The sequence below is a fragment of the Lepidochelys kempii genome, chromosome 4 (assembly GCF_965140265.1).
Source record: "Lepidochelys kempii isolate rLepKem1 chromosome 4, rLepKem1.hap2, whole genome shotgun sequence".
Lineage (NCBI taxonomy): Eukaryota > Metazoa > Chordata > Testudines > Cheloniidae > Lepidochelys > Lepidochelys kempii.
Genome location: NC_133259.1, coordinates 53,058,268 through 53,079,534, shown reverse-complemented (window position 1 = coordinate 53,079,534; position 21,267 = coordinate 53,058,268). Strand labels below are relative to the sequence as shown.

General features: G+C 39.3%; 1 protein-coding gene across 1 annotated transcript in view; it reads left to right on the top strand.

Moving 5' to 3' along the window:
• FREM3 (FRAS1 related extracellular matrix 3) overlaps window positions 1-21,267 on the top strand; it is a 115,333-nt gene that overhangs the window by 44,834 nt on the left and 49,232 nt on the right. Inside the window, 4 exon segments of the mRNA XM_073341227.1 lie at window positions 3,245-3,391; window positions 7,919-8,149; window positions 9,675-9,800; window positions 16,866-17,117. Of these exon segments, the coding sequence (XP_073197328.1) occupies window positions 3,245-3,391; window positions 7,919-8,149; window positions 9,675-9,800; window positions 16,866-17,117 (756 nt within the window).

The following is a 21,267-nucleotide window of genomic DNA, read 5'->3' as shown; positions in this document are numbered from 1 at the left end:
GTGTGTGCCTGTACCTCTCATGCTCTTTTATTCAGCGGTGATGACAGAGGTACAGGGCATTTCCTGGGGATTAGTGACCATCTGCTTTGGGTCACCAGCTCCTCCATTTAGTCGTTAATCCTCAAGATACGCATTGTGCCAAGGTCACTGTTGCTTTAATAGGTGAACATATGCAAAAACACTTCTTTTTCTTCTGTTTTTGGTGTCTGTATTGTGGCTCTTTCCATGTACTTGCTGATTCTAAAGAGAGAATGTAGGTATCTTCATACCATAACAATATAAACTTCTCAGTGAACTATGCTTTTCTTTCTTCATGAATAACATTAGCAACATTAAGTGGAACAAAAATGGTTCCTACATTTGGCAAAATATTTATGTAACATGACAATAAGAATATTTAGACAGTGTTTTGGTTTTGATCAGTAAGAATGAATATGTACACCCGCCTTTTGATATTGTTTATTACAGGTGAGTTTTAGAATCCTCCTTAGCTCATGAAACCAGCAAATGCACGCTGATGTCTTCTGTCCCATATCTCTCCTGTCACACTAGCAACAAGATTGCTATATTCACATGGGAGAAAAAATGCTTTATTTAAGTGTCCATGTTAATCATGGGTGGTAAGCCGAATGTGAGTTATGCAGGTATTTCCCAACAAAGCTTTTACCAGACTACCATGGATGTTGGAGATAAAGTATTTCAGAAATATTTTGAGTTTTAAAAATACATTTTCATTCCTGTTTTCATCTCTCTGTACCTGAAAAACCAGGCTGCCTTAATAATGCTAATGCTCTAGCAGCGTAAAGCGCCTATAAAAACAACAGCTCTCTCCACTGGCAAATATCAGTAACATAAAGGGCGACTACCAAAGGCAGTTTTTCACATGGATATCCCAATTGTCTCTGTGATATTTCTATTGTATCTATACATGTGTGTTCCTGAGTGTGTACATATGAACATATGTGATAGATTGCAGAGCCACATCATAAATTGCATTTCTAATGACTGACTGATGCAAATATGTCTGGTGTGTGGGGAATGTTGCTGCTGAAGAAATTCCAGAGAGTATTCTAACCCACCCAGACACGGTGGACACAAGTTTCTTCCCATGAAGAGTGCATGACCAACAACTTAGTTTGCTTTCTCTTTCTCCATTCATAATGTACAAGTTTTAAAGGCCTAGGGAAGTTAGCACAAGTTCCTCATCCCATCACTAACCTCTGTTTTCCGCAGTTAGTTCAGGCGTGTGGAGAATACTCTGTTTGCTCTTTTTTGTGATTTGAAGGGGGTGAGTGCTTTAGAATGCAAACACTGACTTCAAAGAAGTCAGTATTCATGATTGGAAACAGATGTAGTCAGACATGTAGTTGCACTCTCTCTCCTCTATGTGTCTGTGTAGTGTCATAATTTGCAAATTGTACTCTTAAATTGAAACCTCTCTTTTGGTTGTAGATGCTAAGAAATTAGAAATGTTCCAGTTTATCCTAGACTGGATTAAGTGCTTGAAAACTTGTGTAGTCTGTTCGCATAACTGTCACCTGTAGGAGTGTGTTTATCCCTCAACGAGTCAAAAGATTCTTTTTTAAAAGTTGTCTTTTTCTTTAAAAATCTGGCTCTGAATCACACTCACACTTCATTTGTTTCCAATCCTCCACTTCCAGGCTAAAGTAGCATTGGCAATTTGGGGCACCTAGTGCTTTTTTTTAAAAGAAATAACCCAACCCTGACAACAGTTGATTAGATAAGTAGAGAAAAAGGAAGAAAGGCTGAATCAAATAGCAACCAAGAACAACTTTGATTGTTGGCCATTAATCACACTGAACTTCACTTTGCACCAGAAATAATTATATGATTTATTGGGGTGTTTCTGAGGACAAAAAAATATCACCACCTCCACTGGCCATTGCACACCAGTCATAAAGATGCATGTGTGGATTATGTTTTCAGAGGTAATTTTTCAGACCACACATTGTGACTCCATGTCAGCCAGAGCGGTAAACAAACAGCTAAACTGAAAAGGTTGCGGATTGGTAAATAGCCCTAAGCTTCAGCAGTTAACAAAGGTGATATTCAGGATTTCTTTATTGATGGATGTTGAGTTTCCTAGGTGCCATTAAAATCTTTAGTTCAGGAGTACAATTGATTAGAAGCTGGAAATGTCAGATGGAATAAGAGGAAGAAATCATGTTAGGATTGATTATTATCTTTTACACTGATGGAGCTTCATAGATTTTTATTGGAGTTACTCCTGATTTAGAGTCCAATCCAACTCCCGCTGCTGTCAACAGAAGTCCTTCAACTGATTTCAGTGGGAGTTAGATTAGGCCTTTACTGTTGCTGTAAAGGCATTTATCTTGCCTGGCACAATGGAGCCCTAATCTCAGTTGCAACCTCTAGGCACTGCCATAATACAAATAACAATATTAATGTGGTCTCCCATTGATGCTGGAAGGAAATTACATCTGGCTCCTGTTGGTTCGAATATAAGTTAGATGTGCAAATTCCCTAAGTATCCTTTCAAGAGTGTTTAGTATGATTTATCTTTGAGGTTTTTTAGCTTTAAATGACATTACATTCATAGTTCTCTCTTAGTCTCATCTATATAAAAGAAAACAGAGAATAATCTGAAATGTTATTGAAGTAAATGTTGTTAAATTATTTTCCTAAGAATAAGAAGGGACACTAATCACAACTCCTGATTATTCCTCTTGTGCAAAGTATTACTCACATAATAAAGAATGTCGTATCTCACTTTATTACTCAGTAGCCAAACATGTGGCATATGTGTAAATTCAGACTATATTCAATTTTTTGTGTGCAGATGGTATACATTGGCATAGCAAAAGCAGCATTAATGCAACGCCACATTCTGACCTAGCCATGGCTCCTTGAAAAGCCACCTTCCCAGACTTTTCCTATCAGGAGTAGGACTAATTTCTGCAAAGTAATGGCTAGCTCAGTTAGAGAGTCTGTACACTAAAACACACTGACCTCTGCCTTCTGGCCAGGCCTTCGGGTCTGTAGAGTGTGAATTTAGTGTGTATTGTGGGAGCTTGTGGGAAGGTACTCGGTTATTCCATGCTTGGGCACTTGTTTTCTCAAGTATACCTAGATGAGGAGAAAAGCTTCCTAATTTGCCCTGATGCCAAAGCAAATACATTTGAATGACAATCTCAGAGAATTCTAGCCCTGTCCTGGAATTCATGTGCTGTATCATGATGTCTGTTATTTCCATGAATCACAGGAGGAAATAAGCTAAAGGGCCAATGCTTCCGTTTGAACTGGGCTTGGATTTCACTGGAGAAAGAGTACTACATTGTAGACGAGGACTCCAAGTTCCTGGAGGTGACTCTCAAGCGCAGAGGATACCTAGGAGAGACATCTTTCATCAGTGAGTTACTTTGTAATTGTTCTAGATGTCATATGGGGAGAGCGGCAGCTTTGTTATGGAGCATCAGTAGCTACTGTTCAGCTGGTGCTGCTGTTTTTTACCAAGTCAACATCCAGGGACCACGGTAGTGACACCACAGTTGTTATTTATTGTTGGTACAGGGCTCTGTATGTGTGCAGTGTAGTTGTAGCCATCTCGGTCCAAAGATATTGGAGAGGCAAGGTGGGTGAGATAATATCTTTTATTGGACCAGTTTCTGTTGGTGAGAGAGACAAGCTTTCAAGCCACACACAGCTCTTCTTCTGGTCTGGGAAAGATGTTCTGAGCCTAAATAGCTAAATGCAAGGTGGAGCAGATTGCTTAGCATAAGTAGTTAGCATGTATTCTAAGGGACATTCAAGGAAGAGTGCCCCGTTAACACCGCTGCAGTCATATAAATCAGACACTGGATTTATGGCTTATTACAACAAACTGCAACCCACTAACCCCCTCTTTTAGTCCTGTGACTACAGAGATGTTAACGGGCCACTCTACCTTACAATATGTGCTAGCTATTTACGCTTCCTGTTCCAAATTGGGATGAAAAGTAGATATCTCTCACACACAAAAATATGAACCAAAAATCGGGGGGGGGAAAAGTCAGTTTTGTTGAAACTTTTTGTTTCAATTTTGAACATTTTTAATTTAATTTTTTTACTATAATTTGTTTACATTTCTAAATTTCAAACCAGCAAACCAGATTTGTTCATTATGAAAATGTGAAAATTGTTGATGTTTAGACAATTTCTAAACTTTTGTTTCAGCATTTTTGAAATTCCTCTAAACTGACTGAGCCTTTCCTGTGAAAAGTTTCCAGTTTTGACAAATCAGCATTTTTCAACAAAGAAAATCTTGTTGAAAAAGTCCCTAACCCGTTCTGCTCCTCAGCTTTCTGTACCAGGAGGCTGAAGCTCCTATGCAGGAGCAGTTTGTGAAGCAGCTGAAAAAAGGAACCACTGAGCTAGAACAGGGGACTCAACGGGCTGACACCAGCGTAGATGATACTATTGTTGGCATAAAAGGCCCCTAATTAAAGCCAGGTGTCCTACCCATCAAATTTCACTGAGAGTTGGGAACCTAGTTGGGTTCTTTCGGGATCTTTGAAAATCCCACAGTGAATAAAATGAATTCCAAAGAAGAAGCGAAAACATATGACAGATAATGAAGATAATAATTGTTTGTTTCTTATACGTCAATTTACTTTTTGGTTTCTGGATCCTGGCTTTTGTCCCCCACATACCTGTTTATTTGTTTCAAAATAACCTCCGGACGAGCTACAAGAATGATCTGAGGTCTAGAAAACATGCCTTATAGCAACAGGAGCTTAGTTTGTTCAGTTTATCCAAGAGAAGGATAAGAGGTGATTTGATCTCAGTTTACAAGTACGTACATGGGGGAAGAGATTTTCAATGGTAGACTGCTCTTTAATTTAGCAAAAACAGGCATAATGATTGGAAGCTGAAGCTAGACAAATTCAGATAGAAGTAAGGTGTAAATCTGTAACAGGGAGTGTAATTAATCAGTGGAACAGCTTACTTAGGAATCTGGTGTATTTTCCGTTACTTGAAGTCTCTAAATCAAGACTGGATATCTTTGTAAAAGCTATGCTGTAGCTTAAATGAAGTTATGGGTTTGATGCAGAAGTTACTGGGTGAAATTCTCAGACCTGTATTCTGCAGGAGGATCAGACTAGATGACCATAAAGGTCCCTTCTGTTCTAAAAATCTATGAATAAATTATAATGATTTGTGTTGGCCTGATTGGTAACCTTTCTCACCGGCCTGTTATTACAACTGCCCACAACTGTAAGATGTGATGCAACAGCTAGTAGGTATTTTGACATTTTTAAATGAACTGGCAGAAAAAGGAGGAAAAAAACCCTCTTTACAAAGATTTGTTCTACAGTAAAACCATAATTTGTAATAGTGAGTATGTGTATAATCCATCATCCTTCAGAAAGTCAGGCATTTACACTAGCTATTGGTAGCTAATCCTTCCTCCTGATTAGTGAATGCATGAAGTTTTCCACTCATTCAAATATGTAGAAATAGTAACTTTTCCTCTTTCCATGCATTCTTGTACAGGAGGGATTGATTTGACAAATAGGTTCCTATGCCTGTGGTCAGGAATGAGAGAGCTCTTTGCTTTAATCTAGAAAAAAGTCTAGGTCAAGAGGGCCAAAAACTCTTCCTTCTTTTTAAAGTAGTGTCCCTATGGATGTTCTGCTCTAGGTGTGCTTGCACTTCATGTGCCTCAGATCAAGGATTTTAAGTAGTAGTGTCCATTTGGCCCATTTGGTCTGAGTATTAAATCAAGCATTCCTAAATATTTCTCAAGTGTAAGAACTGGGAGTCCTAATTTGGGAATTATTTCACACTGCAGTTTTCAGGATATCAGATTCTTTCATAATCAGGTAAGGGATTCAACATGACAGGGGCTCATTATTCTCATCCCAGGGAAGTAGAGTGTTTCATAATTGCTAGTGTCAAACCATAATAAAAACAAGTCCACCTATTTGATTTGATGCTGTGTAGAAACCTTTAGACAGTAATGAACACCAAAACCCCATAGTGGGATATAGAGCCTTGCTTCATTAAACTCACAGTTGGAGTCTGTTAGTTTGCTCACGCTCTTTTGATTTACCTAACTGTAAAATTTCTACAGCTGGAAAATTAAAGTGCAAAAACCCTTTACATTTTAAATGAAATAACTCTTTCTCTGCAATACACATCTAGGTTGGTTTATGCTATATGTTTAAAATATGGTACCTTCTACTTTGTTACAAAATGTTTCTTATTAAAAACACTGTACTTCTGTAATGCTGTTGTCTGTGGATCTCAAAGTACTTTACAAACATTAATCAGTTTAAGCCTCATGACACCCCTAATAGGTAGTCGTCATTATGAGGACCATTTTACAGATGGGTAAACTGATGCAGAGAGGTTTCAAGTGATTTGAACAAAGTCAGACAGTAAGCTGGAAGCAAAGCCAGGAAGAGAATACAAGAATCTTGATCTTTCCACTAGACCCCAGTTCCTCAAGTCTTTAAGTACAGTTGTATGAAGCTAGAGCACTTGCACAGTCAGGAAAATGTGGGCTTCAGGAATGAGTTATTTCCTTGCTGGGGTGAAATGTGTTGACACATAAACAGGAAATACACATTTGAAGGATAGTAAATAGTAAAAGCAAAATGCATCTTACAACTCACAGATGTGGCATACTTCTCTTAGATTTCCAGCGTATGTTCAAGTTTTGAGACTATATCTCTCTGTATGTATTTCTCTCGCATACTGTAAGAACTGCTTTGTCATTCTGGTTGTTTTAACTTCTCTCCTGAGTCACACATCTTTTATGAGTGTTCGCTAGAGCTGTCACAGCCCTAGCCATCTGTTTTAGGTATCACTCTAAACCTTCTTAGGGTTAAATCCTCTATCAGTACAATTCTGGCTTAGGCTAAATGGATCCATGTGCAATTTCAAAAGAAAACCTTCTTAGCTGGGGGGATATCGTCTCAATGGAAGTGATGGAAACCTGAGTGCGTACAACACTTTACTTGTTTTATTCCCAGTCTAGTTTTAAATTTTCTGTAGAAAGAACCCTACAGATTTAATGACCTAGTAGGGCTTGTCCATCTCTATATTGTGTGATTCCTGGAAAAGGGTCCAGTCACGTCATTCTCTCTGGCAAGTTGGTGGCTGCATGGGTAGGTCTACAAGAGTAAGGGTTATATAAATGGGGGAAATCCTGAGGGCTCTAATAGGGGAACAAATTACATCAATGGGAAAGAATTCCATATAACTTAAGCTAATACAAGCACAAAACCAATAAAAAGCAATAAGAGATATTACAATAAAGATGTTACTGTGATTATGTAGTGGCTAATTTGTGCTAGGCTGGGACCAAAAATTTTAAATGTGGACGGCTGTGTTGTGCCTGCAATGAATATGTGTGCATCCATTTAATAGGAAAAATGTGCATTTATGTGCACAAGTAACTGCTCAATTATGCAATTAGTTCATGTAGATTTTTTTCATGCCTCATCAGGCACATGTAACATTTTCTGTAGGTCCAACTTGAGAGCCTAACCTAGAAAACACTTAAACATGAGAGAAATTTTGCAGTGTGAGCGTAGTGCTCACACTGTGCTCAATTCAAATCTATAGTTGCCAAGAAACCGTACACTGAAGTAGTTGTACATGCTAATATAGGTTTTAGGTACACACTGGATAAATTAGTGGAATTATTCATGCAGTAAAGTCCTTCATATTCATAAGTGTTTGCAGGGTCAGGTCCTGAGTACCACATTTAAAATGTGCCCCATAATACATTTTTCAGCCATGTATGGTCTATCTTACAAACACTTTTTTTTCCTAAAGATCTGTAATTGGCAGACACTTGTTAAAAAAACACAATCTTGTCTTATTCAATTGATTCAGTACACAAACATAAACTTTTGGGAAATCAGTAGTTTTTCCAATTTTTACTCAGGTATTGGGACTAAAGATGGAACAGCAAAAAAGGATAAAGATTTCAAAGGGAAAGCTCAGAGACAAGTCCAGTTTAATCCAGGACAGACCATGGCTACCTGGCGAGTGAGGATAACCATAGATGATGAATATGAAGCATCTGAAACTTTCCAGATCATTTTGTCTGATCCTATCATGGCTGCCCTTGAGTTTCCAGAAATAGCGACAGTTGAAATTGTGGATCCTGGTGACGGTATGTGGCATTTACTGCTCCCCTTCTTTCATTCCGTAACACAAAATTCATGATCCTGAGAAGTGTGGATCACCCTATGATGGGTTGGACACCCCCCACCCCACCCCACCCCACCCCCGGGATGCCACCTGATGTACTAGGGTTTAACTGAGCCTCTCCTGCTCCACCAGCCTAGATTCCCTCTTCCTGTTTTGCTGAATTAGGCTCTCTGGCCTCTTGCAGCACACACACAGGTAGGGCCATACCCAGCTGCAGACACAGACTGAAGTCAGCTGTGTGTGAGAGGACTCACCCAGTACTCACGTCCACACCCATTTTGGGAGATAAACCCAAAATAATAATGTCTTGCACTATATAAAAAAATCTGCACAGCACAAGCTCATAACATTCACCCTCTTCCTCAATGTGAAAAGAGATATGCGCGACTTCTTGCTTCCCCCCGCCAGTTAGAAATTACATAAACTGGGTTTAATAATAAACAAAACAAATTTTAGTAACTATAAAAGGCAGATTTTAAGTGGCTAAAGGGATAGCAAACAGAACAAAGCAGATTACTAAGCAAATGAAACAAAACACGCAAACTAAGCTTGATTCACTAAAGAAATTGGCTACAAATAGTAGTTCCTTACCCTAAATGTTGTCTCCGGCAGATTACAGAGATTCTTGAAAGCCAGCTGCACAGGCCTGCAGCTTAAAACTTCAGGTATTATTACTCACAGGTTAGACAGCCTTCCAGCCTGGGCTCAACTCTTCTCCCCCCAGTTCAGTTTCCAGGTGTTTCCCATTGTCTCTTTGGGTGGGGAGGCAGAGGAGAACCATGATGATGTCACTCCCCTGCCTTATATAACTTTTGTGTATGGTGGGAACCCTTTGTCTTCTGGTGGAAAAACACTGGCATTCCAAGGTGGGGTCCAGTACTAGGTGACTCAGTCACATGTCTCTGCAGGGCCCTAGCAGCCATTACTCGCAGGCTGTTTGGAGTGTCCACAGGAAGACTAAGCTGTTTCACAGTCCATTGTCGTTGCTAATGGGCAATCAGCCCTATCTGGCTTTTCCATTGTTGTACCTGAAGGGCTAGTTGTGGGTGACACCCAAAGTAGCACATTTGAAATACAGATACATGGTCAATATTCCTAACTTCAGATACAGAAATGATACAGGCATACACATTGTATAATCACATTCAGTAAATCATAACCTTTCCAATGATATCTCACATGAGCCATCTTGCATAAATTATATCTCTGTTATGTCATATCCATATCATAAGCATATTTTCATAAAGAACATGGAGTGTAACATCACACACCCACAGCTCCCATGGCAGTCCCTGGGCTGAGTCCTGGGGTCTTGATTCAGTTGTTGTGTTGAATCCTGTTTCAGGTCAAACTCCCATTGGTGTGAATAGAGCTACACATAAATATACAAGGATTTAGCGCAGCAGATTAAATCTCTCTATTGACCGAATTCATCAATGACATCAGCATTGTACTATACTCTGTCTCTTACACTTTTTGTTTTCCAGAATCTATAGTGTACATTCCCTGGCTGGAGTACGGAGTAGAGGAAGATATTGGTGAGCTGTTAATCCCTGTTAGGAGATCTGGAGATATCAGCCAAGAACTAATGGTCATTTGTTGCACATATCAAGGTATGTTACCTACTAAGATAACAAAGATATACAATGTTGTGCCAGCCCTTACATGGAGTAATAGAGACACTTCATTAATATGAATTTACATATCTGTTATGCAATATGCGGCCAGTCCAATGCCTCTTGAAATCAAATGGAAAGGATCCCATTGATTTCAATAAGCTTTGGATCTGATCTTATTTTTGGTTGCAAGTTATCTATTATTTTTCATTTATCAAGTGCCCATCTTAGGGATAGTTTTCAAAAAGTCTTGTATACGCTTTCTAAGCAAGATGCTATTGTTATCATCTCTCTGATGCCTTCAGTCTGCCCAATTTCAAAAATTGTGCTTTAATTACTAATAAAATTAAATGCAGAATCTAATACTACAGTATAGAGGAAAATAAGCGATTACTCTACAGCTAACATGTATTTTGTTTTTGTCTATATTTCTGAAATTCTCGTTGCCACTAGAGTACTATTTCATCTTTCAAGCAGTGGTTTAGCTGTCCATCTTCCAAGGCGAAATTGCATGGATTCTGTGGCCTGCAAACTCTGGTCCACATGCTTAATTTTATGTACCATGAGTACTTCCATTGATATCGGTGGAACTCTTTAGTGTGTAAATGTAAGCAAATTTGCAGGAATGGGATCCACGTGGCTTAAATACACAAAATTGTAACTAGGGTCACTCATGATAAACTATTTTATGTGTGCTGAAAATGGACTGTGTTTGTGTAGCTTGTGACCATGTTCAGATCAAAAGTTTCTACAATCCGTCTACTTCAGAAATTAATTTACAAGATATATAAACCCAGAAATGTATGCTAAATGCCCCATTGACAATGCCACAGGCTGGGCAATACAGAACTGAAATTCACTGTAGTTTACATTTTAAAATATTCTTTTCAGTGATTGTAGAATCCTCTGGTGCTCTCTGCTTCGCTAAGGACATTCAGGAGTGCATAATTTGGTAGCATTGCTGACACAATTAACTGAAAGATCAGGGCCATAGGGGCTATCTCGGTGTAGGCAGACCGCTATTCCTGCATGGAGCCCTATTTGGTTTTGGTGGGACTGTGTAGGTAAAGGGATCCACCCACCCACAGTAATTTGTAGGATATGGGCCTTAGCTTGCATTTTTCATTTTAACTTGGGAGTTCATCTGTAAGATAGTTGAGTGAACATTCATAAACAATACCTATAGTACAGGGATCTAAGGGGACCTTGACCTCACAGTTATGCCCTTATTTCATGTGTATCACGTCATAATAGCTATAGTCTCATAGAATGAGAGAATGTAAATATGTTTGTGGTTTCAGCTTAGCCCTTCAAAGAAATCTGCTGGAGTCTTAAAAACTGCACCTTACCAAATACAAGTGACTGTGTGGTAAACCACACAATGTATCTCTTACTAAACACAAAAACCTACATTAAATTAACATTCTTCAGGTTCTAAAGTCAAGCAGTCAAAAGATAGGAAATGCCAGAATTAAGGTTTCCTGTGTAACCATAATTCAGCCCCTTTGTGTGTATATGTTATGATACAATCTTTAATTACATCACCATGTATTATTTTTTTCACTGGGCCCCTGCTTCACACAGTGCATAGGATGGACCTGCTTTGGGGATGAATCAGGATTGTGTAGTGAAAGAGACTATTGTCTGTAGTTTGTCAAAGTTATAAACAACTGAAAATAGATTCTTATAATGGGACATACGTTGGACAACCTTAATAATAGACTGTGCTACCAACCCCTCCTATGATAAAGGATACCTTCTTACACAGATTATACAGACCTTAGTGGGAGAGGTTGTGAACAGCATATATAAAGAGAGTTGTTGGGGTTTTTCACTTTTAGGAAACACTTTCTGATTTCTGCAGAGGCACATGCTGAAAGATTTATAGATCCAGTAAGGCAAGTTGGTTTGTGTTTGTGAAGCATGTCGGCTGTTGGGAAGGAGGAGCCTGTTGAAGTTTCAGATGTTAAGTATGTCAGCCCAGCTGTGGGGTCTCATGACAAGATGCAAATATTACATTGGCCTATAGCCGTGTTACAGAGATTAGATTGCTTTAGCTTCACTAACTTTTGCCATGGAGCTTTTTCAGTGCCTGCAGCAGAGCCAGTCCTGTGGCAAGTAAAATGCGTGAAGCTGTCTGACTGTGCCACCTGATTGGCTGCTGGAGTCTAGAGGCTGATACTTAAGCTCAGTAGCAGCAGCAGGCCAGTGGCTGCTCAACACATTCCTTGCCTGCAGCTTCATTTGGTCCTGTCCCTGCTTCCATTGCCTCTAGCCTTGCTCCTGTGCCCCAGCCCCAGCCTATATATGCTCCTGCTCCAGCCCCCAGCTCCTTCCTGACCTCTGACTCCCAGCTCAGACCCTCGGCTCCACCCTCTAACTGCAACGCCTTTGGCACAGGCTTTGGTCTTTGACTCCCAACTATCATGTTTGGCTTTGCTCCTGGACCTGCCCCATCTGGATTCAACTCTTAACTGGTAGGCAGCACTGTTGCTCCAAGGATTAGGCAGGACTGTCCACGCTTCAGTCACTGACACATTTTCACATGCAGATATGGTGATTCATATTTACTGCATAGGTGTAGTTCTCGCAACTCCTCTTTATATTGGAAAATGCAATATTCTTTTAGTGACTCAATGTATGTAGACTACATGAAAGAGGGAGATCAGAACTGTTTTATCCAAGCTTGTACAATCTGTCAGCCTGATCCTGGAAGATACCCAGCAACTTTGCTCCTAGCAGAGTTAAGGACACTCTGCACCTCAGAGGATCAGATCCAGTGTTGCACACTATTACTTTACAATAATATGGCTTCTGGGAGCCATGTTGCATTGGAGAGGCAGAAGACAAACACAAACTAGGATTCCACAAGACTGGGGGTTTCCTTCTCCATGGATCCAGGGAATCTGGGATTCAGACAACATACTTCTATCCTCCATGAACCCCCAAATTTCTTTCACTCAAGGGGAAAAGCTTCTGTGAGGAGAACCTTACTAAGTGTTTTGGCCCCCCTAAGCCTCTCATGGGTTTTCCGTGTGAGGGAAAGATGCAGTTTGGCCCTTTATTTGATTACTGGAGTGAGAATTTTCTCTTCTGCAGTGTGGAAGGACAAAAACTGACAAATTTTACCCCTGCATGTTGTGCTAAGCATATGAAGGAAGCTAATTGAACACCATGAGTTTGGATGGACGCTGAAAAGAAAATGAAATCACTGTCCCGGTGACCTCAGCTAGATGGTCAAAAAGCAAAGGCATATGATGTGTTGAGGAGAAATTATTTCATGATCTGGAGAGTTATTCTCAGTGTTAGTAAGACATTTATAGGCAGTATATGCCACACAGATTGTATCTGTTTGTCTAAATCTTTGTGGGGTAGGGGTTCCCCCAGTTGTCAGACACATACTTTTATGCTGTTTCTTTTATTGAAAAAAAATCAGCCACTACCTTTGTATAAATTTCTTTCTTTACACATTTGCTTTTTTTAAAGATAAACAGTTTTTCATTGATGGAGAAGCTCTTTATCATTGGATCAGCTTCCCAATGAAGGGAGAAAGTAGTTTTACCTCCATGAAGGGGAAGAATACATCAGTTTGCAGGGGAGAAGCCAATGACATGGACCCTTTCCACAGAATATAGTAAAACCTCTATTCCTCACCACTGTTAATGTCTCAAACATCCTGAGAAGTTATGGTTGGTTAATAAGACTCAGTCAGAGGCAGGCAGCATTTTGGAAGCTTCTTTAAAAAAGAAAAGAAAGAATGAGATAGATTCAGGCAGCTTGCTCAAATATATATACAGGGGCCAGATAGTTGATTGATTGGAGAACGGTGTCATAATCCCTTCATTACACTCAGATAGGCATTTTCCTTTCTCCTGTCCTAGTGAAGCAGAGGGATAATCAAAACTCTACCATGCCATTCAGCTTTTCTTTAGCAACAGCTTCACAGTAGATTTAGGTGAAGCAGAAATACAAACAACAAAACTTCTAGTTGAAAACATTTCACTATATATCCTTTGATGATGATATAGGTCCTGATTCAGCAAGGTACTTTAGAGTGTGCCTAATTTTAGGCACGAGTGGTCTCATTGACTTCAGTGACCTTGGACCATACTGCATGGCAATGGATTCCTAATCCTTTTTCTGTATATGAAACATCATCTAAAGTGATACTTTAATAGGAATTTATATTTCAAAATTGTCACACCAAAGGCATTGGTTTCCACTTTTCTTTTCTATAGGTAATGGACATAGAACATTCCACAAATTGTGTGTTTCTCAGTACTTCAAAACATAATACTTTTTAACTGAGTTGTTACCCTACTTCATTAGAGAGGGCATTTTATGAAGAGATGGGCCTGAGCTGCAAAGATCAGATCAAGATTTTGATTCAAACTTTCCCTAAATTCAGATCCAGATTTTTGTGGGGGTCATTACAGGTATATCTGCGCTGCAGCTGGGAATGTGCCTCCCAACCTGAGCAGACAGACTCTTGAGCTAACACACTAAAAATAGTCTGAGCTTTGCAGCACTAGCAGACACTCAGGTTAGCATCCTAGCTCACACTCACCCAATCCCCTGGGTCCGAGCTCGGGTGGCTAGCCTGAGCCTCTCCCAGTGCCAGAAAGGCCACTCTTCTATTTTTAGCATCCTAGCTCAAGCCAAGCTTGTGCGAGTCTGTCTCCTTGGGCAGGGAATCTTGTTCCCAGCTGCAATGTAGACATATCCTATAAGAGTAGATGACAGCTGCAGAATGCCGACCCAGATCCCAGCTTCCCAAAAAGTGCAGGGATTTCCAGCTGCAGCTTCCTGGAATTGTGCTCATTCCTAATTTGATGCTACATATGGAATTACTTTCATAAATAGAGGCAGAGTACTGAGAATTAGATTTGTAGCTGTAGCTCACGAAAGCTCATGCTCAAATAAATTGGTTAGTCTCTAAGGTGCCACAAGTACTCCTTTTCTTTTATCACAGAACGGTTTTTTGTTTTTAAATCTTAAATTTTCCAACAGAATTTACCTACATAAACAATGCACTCAGGATGATGCTGAAATCTCTGGATCTGTCTGTCAGAGCTGATTATTGTTGAATTTACTATAAATTGAAAAAGGAAGATGACAGAGGAGGGCAAAATGCTGCCTATTGTAATATATACCAGATAACTATTTGATGATGAAAAATAAAATGTACTAGGGGACTAGATTTCATAAAGATAAGGCAATGACCATTAATAAATGAAACTAAGCTTAGATAGATGCTGGCATTTAGTCTGAGCAGTGAAATGTGGAGATTTTGATGAGACTCTTTTTCATGTGGAAAGAAGTCTTCTATCAGCTAATCATAGCCTGTGATATCAACATCCTGCATGCTCCCTGAGCAGAAAAAAGGAAGCTCATTCTCAGTTTTGTAGCCTTTTTTTCTTTTTAACTTCTAGTTCAGAAAGTCTGTTTAAAGTCTTCTCTTTCCATTTTGCTCCTTACCTTGGCTGTCATAGTCAGAAAGCCTCAGTGACTGGCATGAATCTTTAGAAAAGTCAAGGACTCAAAAGTCATTTGTTCCTTTACGAGAGATTTGCAAGGGTTTACTAGCATTTCCCCTTGCACCGCCCCCCCAACACACTCTTTTGTGGTATGCTGGAGCACAGAAAATCTCACTGAGTGATTTAGGACTTTACATCCCTGTGGATTATCAACCTATCTGGCCTTAGCAATACTGGCCATTTTACCCAAATAGGCAATCAATTACCCTAATTCTATGTTGTTCTATTTGGCCAGCAAACTGGTTGCAAGTAAAACAGGATTTTATCCAAAGCCCTAAACGTGGCAGCCTCCACTTCACTTCTATTTTTATCCTAATGCATTCCTATCCCTGAAAGTCTCACTTACATGTACCTGTCTGACACATGAAAGACCACGTTCTGCACATTGGGGACCATGGTGTCACTGCAAGATGAGAGTTTGTTCAACCCTCTGGAGAATCAGCCAGGAATGCAAATTTAAGGTGTTTAATACAGATTTAGTTGTCTCACTTCAGGCATCTAAGTCTTAAATTTTGGCTCACAGTGTTTAGATTAAGTAAATATATTTAAGTCAGCCAGAGTGATTTTTATGTCCTAGTAAATTACAGCGAGTTGGAAGTTGAGTCTGAATTCCTACCGTTTGTTTGACTGAGATCATGATCTTAAACTTCAGTGAGCGTTCTGGGTGTGCAATACAAGATCGGCCCTTAAAGGATTTGTTCATAATAAAAATGTAGCAGTTCTAATGAGCAAAAGGATTGATGTAGATTTGTCTAGATGTAGATTTGTCTACTGATCATCAACTTTCAACAGTGTGGAGGTCCAATCCAGGCACCATTTGCAGGCAGAGCACCTATGTGATTTCTCAACTTGATGATAAAATGAAATGGTCTTTTTCTGCCCGGACAAAAAGAAATAGTTGATTTATTTCATTACAGTATATTAATTTTTGCATACACACTCTTGACATCCTAGTATTTGCGTATCCTGTACATCAGAGATCAGAAGTAATATTAAATATGTTATAGGCCAAAATCTCCCTTAATCTATACTTGAGCAAGTCCATTGAAGTCAGAGTCGTGCTTGAATAACGTCTGCAGGATCTGACCCATAAATGTTAGTTTAAAAAGCAATGCTGCGACTTAAAATTACTTTTCAAAGGGAACTCATTCATTCACTGTTGTGTCAAATGTGTTTTAATAGCTTAAAAAAAGTAACTTCAAGAAGCAAAAGTTTTTTTTTTTACTCTTGTGATAACACACACATAGGAGTAAAAATGCAAGTGTCTACCCATTATTCCATGCATATTATTCCAGTCATGAAATATATTAACACTTTATGCAGTTAATTGTGAGAACTCAACACATTTTTACCTGTGTTTAAGTAATTACTTTTAACATATTTATACTTTAGTACCAGCATAAAATACATTTAAACCATTTTTTGTTGTGTTTCAGCGCAGAAGGAATGGTTTTTCCTCAAGATTCTGATTCCCTTTCATTCATTTTCTCTCTCTCTCTTCCCTCTTTCATCTTCCCCCATGTAGGCTCTGCCACAGGCACAAATCCCTCCACTGTGTTATCCTATTCTGACTACATCTCCCGTCCTGAAGATCACACCAGCATCATCCACTTTGATAAGTATGAGAGAGAGAAAACCTGTCGCATCATCATTATTGATGATTCCTTGTATGAGGAAGATGAGACCTTCAATGTCACGCTGAGCATGCCGATGGGTGGGCAAATCGGTGCTAAATTTCCTAGCACCAAAGTGGTAATCCTGGCTAGCACAGAGGATGGTGAGTAGGCAGAAGTTATTTTATTCTGTAGGGGTTTTCTCTTGTAGATCTTATAGTGCTAGGTGCCTTTTTTTCACCATATTTTTCCATCACACAAAGCCTAAGGTTAAACTATTTTATGATACAAGGGCATAGGCCGAGGAGTTAACTGCTTGTTCTATTGAAGTGTAGGTTTAGGATCAAATGGTTATCTGAATCATAGATCTGGGTTTACACTAGCTATTTTCTCACTAAAGTAAAGAGTCCAGGATTACACTGAATTTTATTCCTTGTCTAGGAGTAGACTTGCAATTTTATTAACCAAGGATTGATCTATTAGATTAGACTGGCTATTGTATCACTGAAGTACAAGTCTACGCTTATTTTGAATATTTTGCACAGATGTAGGATTAGTCTAGTTTTTGGAATGCAATCCATATCTAGCATTAGACTTTTTTTTCTCTGTGAAGTACCATGCCCTGGATAGAATTTTACTATATATTATTAGGTGAAGTTGAAGATTAGAAGTAGATAGTAGGCTGCTGGAAATGGCTCATTTATTTTGACACCCTGTACCCTGATATGTTTAGTTTAATCACTTTATTGGGAAGATATGGATATTGTGTGTTTTTATGAGATGGTGAGAAAGAAAGAAAAAAAATTGGTACAGAGACAGCAAAGGAAGAGCTATGTATTTTAGCTGCATAGTTTATTGGATGTATTTCAATACTGATCTTCACTGTCCATGCTAATCCAGTCCTTTTTTTATCAGAATCTAATTGTGCTGTTTTAGGCAGAGATTTTGTAAGGAGAGTCTTTAGAGTTTAGGCTCTGACTATAAAACAATTTTTCACTTGTGATAGAAACAGGATTTGAACCTTGAGCTTTAGAGGTAATAGGCTAGTGCACTAACTAACCACAGCACCTTACTACACTCCATAGTTTCAGGTGTAGGAGTAGGGCATCTATTGAACTCTTGAAGCAGTGATTTGTGTTTTTAGTGAGGCTCAAGGCCTACCACTCCTTTCAATAGTCATGGGAATTTTGGGCCTACCTTTCTATGCTCCACAATAAAAATGTATTTCACTGTGTTAAATGAAGCAGAGATGTTAATAAAACCAAGATCCAGAAACAAGCATTACTATTAAGTATTGTTTGTGTCTACCTTCTTGTCCTGTCCTGCAGAAATTCAGCTATTCAAGACACACTAGCAAATTGATATGTGGAGAGATCCTATGTTGTTTTCTCAAATGAAGAAAAGAAGAGAATGGGTCATGTTGGTCGCTGGTGTAATTCTCCTGAAGCTAGTGAAGTTAAATCAGGGATGAATTTGGCCAAGGTATTTCGGTTAATGAAAATATAATGGTCTTTCACTAGATGAGGCTTGTCTAAAAGCCATTATAATTTCTGCTGACAGTGACATCGCTGCTTCTTTATCCTATTTTGGGAACAGGAGGAGAGTATAAAGGAGGAATTAAGCCATCATGAAAAGAAAAGAGCTTTTCCAGATTTAAAAAACAGGTTTTTACCTTCATGAAAAAAAATTCATTTAGTAGCTCTAGCTAAAAACTGCTTCCCGTGCTATGTGCTTGCCTCAAGCTTAATGCCATCAAAGGGTGCAATTGAGAATTGCCACTGTTTTGCAGCATACCTCTTATGGGTCCTTGATTTGGCATCGGGCTATTCTGCTTGTCTCTTTTAGTCATAGAACTTTCTAAGGCCTCAGTCCAGCTTAAGTATATGCTTAACTATAATTAAGTTCCATTGACTTCAAAGTGAAACATGTCCCCTTCAGATTTCAAGAGAGGAGTTTTTGAGAGCTAACAGTAGTCTGAGGAGGTGGTATTTAGGCAAAATCTGGATTTCATTTCCGCTGTGGTTTGACGTTTGTATCTCAGATGGAACTAGGGCTTGGGCTTAGGTTCAAAAATCTTGTGAATTGTCCTTGGAGGAGTTTGATCGAAAATAACTGAAGTCTTCTGAGACTGGATGATTTCATGAGATTTCTGTCATCCGGAGCCAAATCTGAACTGAATCCAGAAAACAGGCCCCTGCTGTTGTGGGATCTGATCTGGAATCTAAAACTGCGGTGGTTTTGGATCTAGAGATGAGAAGCTGAACAACTTTTTGTCTCCCAAATTTTGGTAGCTGGTGTTGATTTGAGCTTTGGACCTGGAATTAGTACTGTCCCTATGTCATATTATTGCTTTATAATTTATGGCACATTGCCTCCTCCCGCCACCCCACTCAGCTTCATCAATATTTAGGTTTTCTTGTATTTTTATGGTGGGCTAGCTATGGCAATATATTTTGCTATCCTTATTGCTGCAGATATTATATGTGACTCTCTTTTCCAAATCAGTTGTTTCTTTAGGATAGTCTAAGTTGTACTTAATCATGCCTCATCAAGGGAGGGATGGATGAGATGACCTCTTGAGGTCCCTTCCAGCATTACGTTTTTATGATTTTAAATAAAACATTTTTATCTTCTTTTCCCTTTTGGGGAGATTACCTTTTTGTTTGTTTCAAGTTAATAAAGTTTGTCTAATAGCCATCCTTCTCCAACCTATTATTTCAGACAGTGTTTAAGGGTAAAATTGTGGATCCACTGAATGGCAAAACTCCCACTGACTTCATTGGAGTCAGGATTTCAGTCAGTACCTTTTCCTACAGAACAAAATCCTGATCCAACAAATGGACATAATGCTTTTTTACAGCGAGTAGTCCCTTTAAAGTCACAGGAACTTCTCATAGTAGGAAGCACTGGTAGTGTTTGCAAGATCATCTCTTCATTTGTTTTAAAAAAACATCTTTTGTAAAATAGAACACAACAAAACAGAACACGTGGGCCAAACTGACATTTCAAATTGTTACGCTTAATGGGATTTGCAGGCACTCTCAAACCAGAAAAATGCCTCTTTCCTACTGGAATAATAATGATAGCTTTTAAAAGTCAAAAACTACACAGATACAAAGAGCATGCCCAAGCCTCCCAAATAATGTGTTTAATTTCTTTGGTAACTCATCACAGAGTTCTTTGACCAAATTACTCCTGACTAGATGTACTGTGCCACAGTTCTATTAGTCCTCTGAGCTGCACCAAAGCCTAATGGAAGGAGCAAATGAGAGGGTCTGACAAAAACAAATGAAAGTGGACTCTGGCGCGAGTGGTAAAGTTGCTATCATGGTGCCTGCTTCTCCACTGCTTTTTACCTTGTGTGATGATTTATACCTCTGAAAAGTGCGTGTGAATGGTTCCTGTTTTGATTGAGACCGTTCCATAGCCACAATGCCCTCACTTTGTGCAGATGTAAATGACTACCCAAAGTGCAAGGCAGTGGAGGATCAGGCCCACAGTCAGACAAAATGTTTTGCAGTAACTGAACCCAAAACTTGAAATGCATTTTAGGCTTGTGGCCTTTTAAATTCAAAACAGTTGTCCTGCTACAGTACAATATAAAAAAAAAAAACCCAACAAACCCTTGTTGTGGCCTCAGTAAGGTAAATTGTGTTCTGGGAGCTCTAGTATACAAGCTGACCCCTTTTATAGGTATTTCCATTTGTTACTCCAGAGTTAGGATGTCAGCCTTCAGCAGCAGCTTATAAACATGGTATTGAAGGGAAAGATCCAGTGCATGAAATTATCCATTTGATAACATTCCCGCTTACTGCACTCCTAGAAGAAATGGTCAGTGTTGGGGAGCATGAGCTAAGCCAAAAACAGTCCATAGTTGGCTCAAATAGAGGCACCTCTGTGTATAAAAGCATTTGATTTTACAAAAAAAGATGCCGTTAAGTGGTTGCATGGTGCAGAAGGTTGCTGCACTCCAGCACAAGTCTGAGTGGAGATTGCACTTGGGGGCAGATAAGATTAAGGGGTAGTACTAGCCATAGTCCTCCACGCTGAACGGTACAGTCTCCGCTCTGAAAGCCCTTTAGCTGCAAGTGCACAGGGTACAAATGGGGTGAGATGTGAGTAGAGAACAGATGTGTCTGAGAAGACAGACTTGAGCACTCAGATGAGTGCATAATATCAGCCTGTATGGGGTTGATCTGGTACTATTGAAGTCACTGGGAATTTTGCCATTGGTTTCAATGAGAGTAGGATCAGACCCTTAGAGGGGCTATGTAGGTAGAAGCATGATCCTTATCATTCTAATAAGAAACTTAG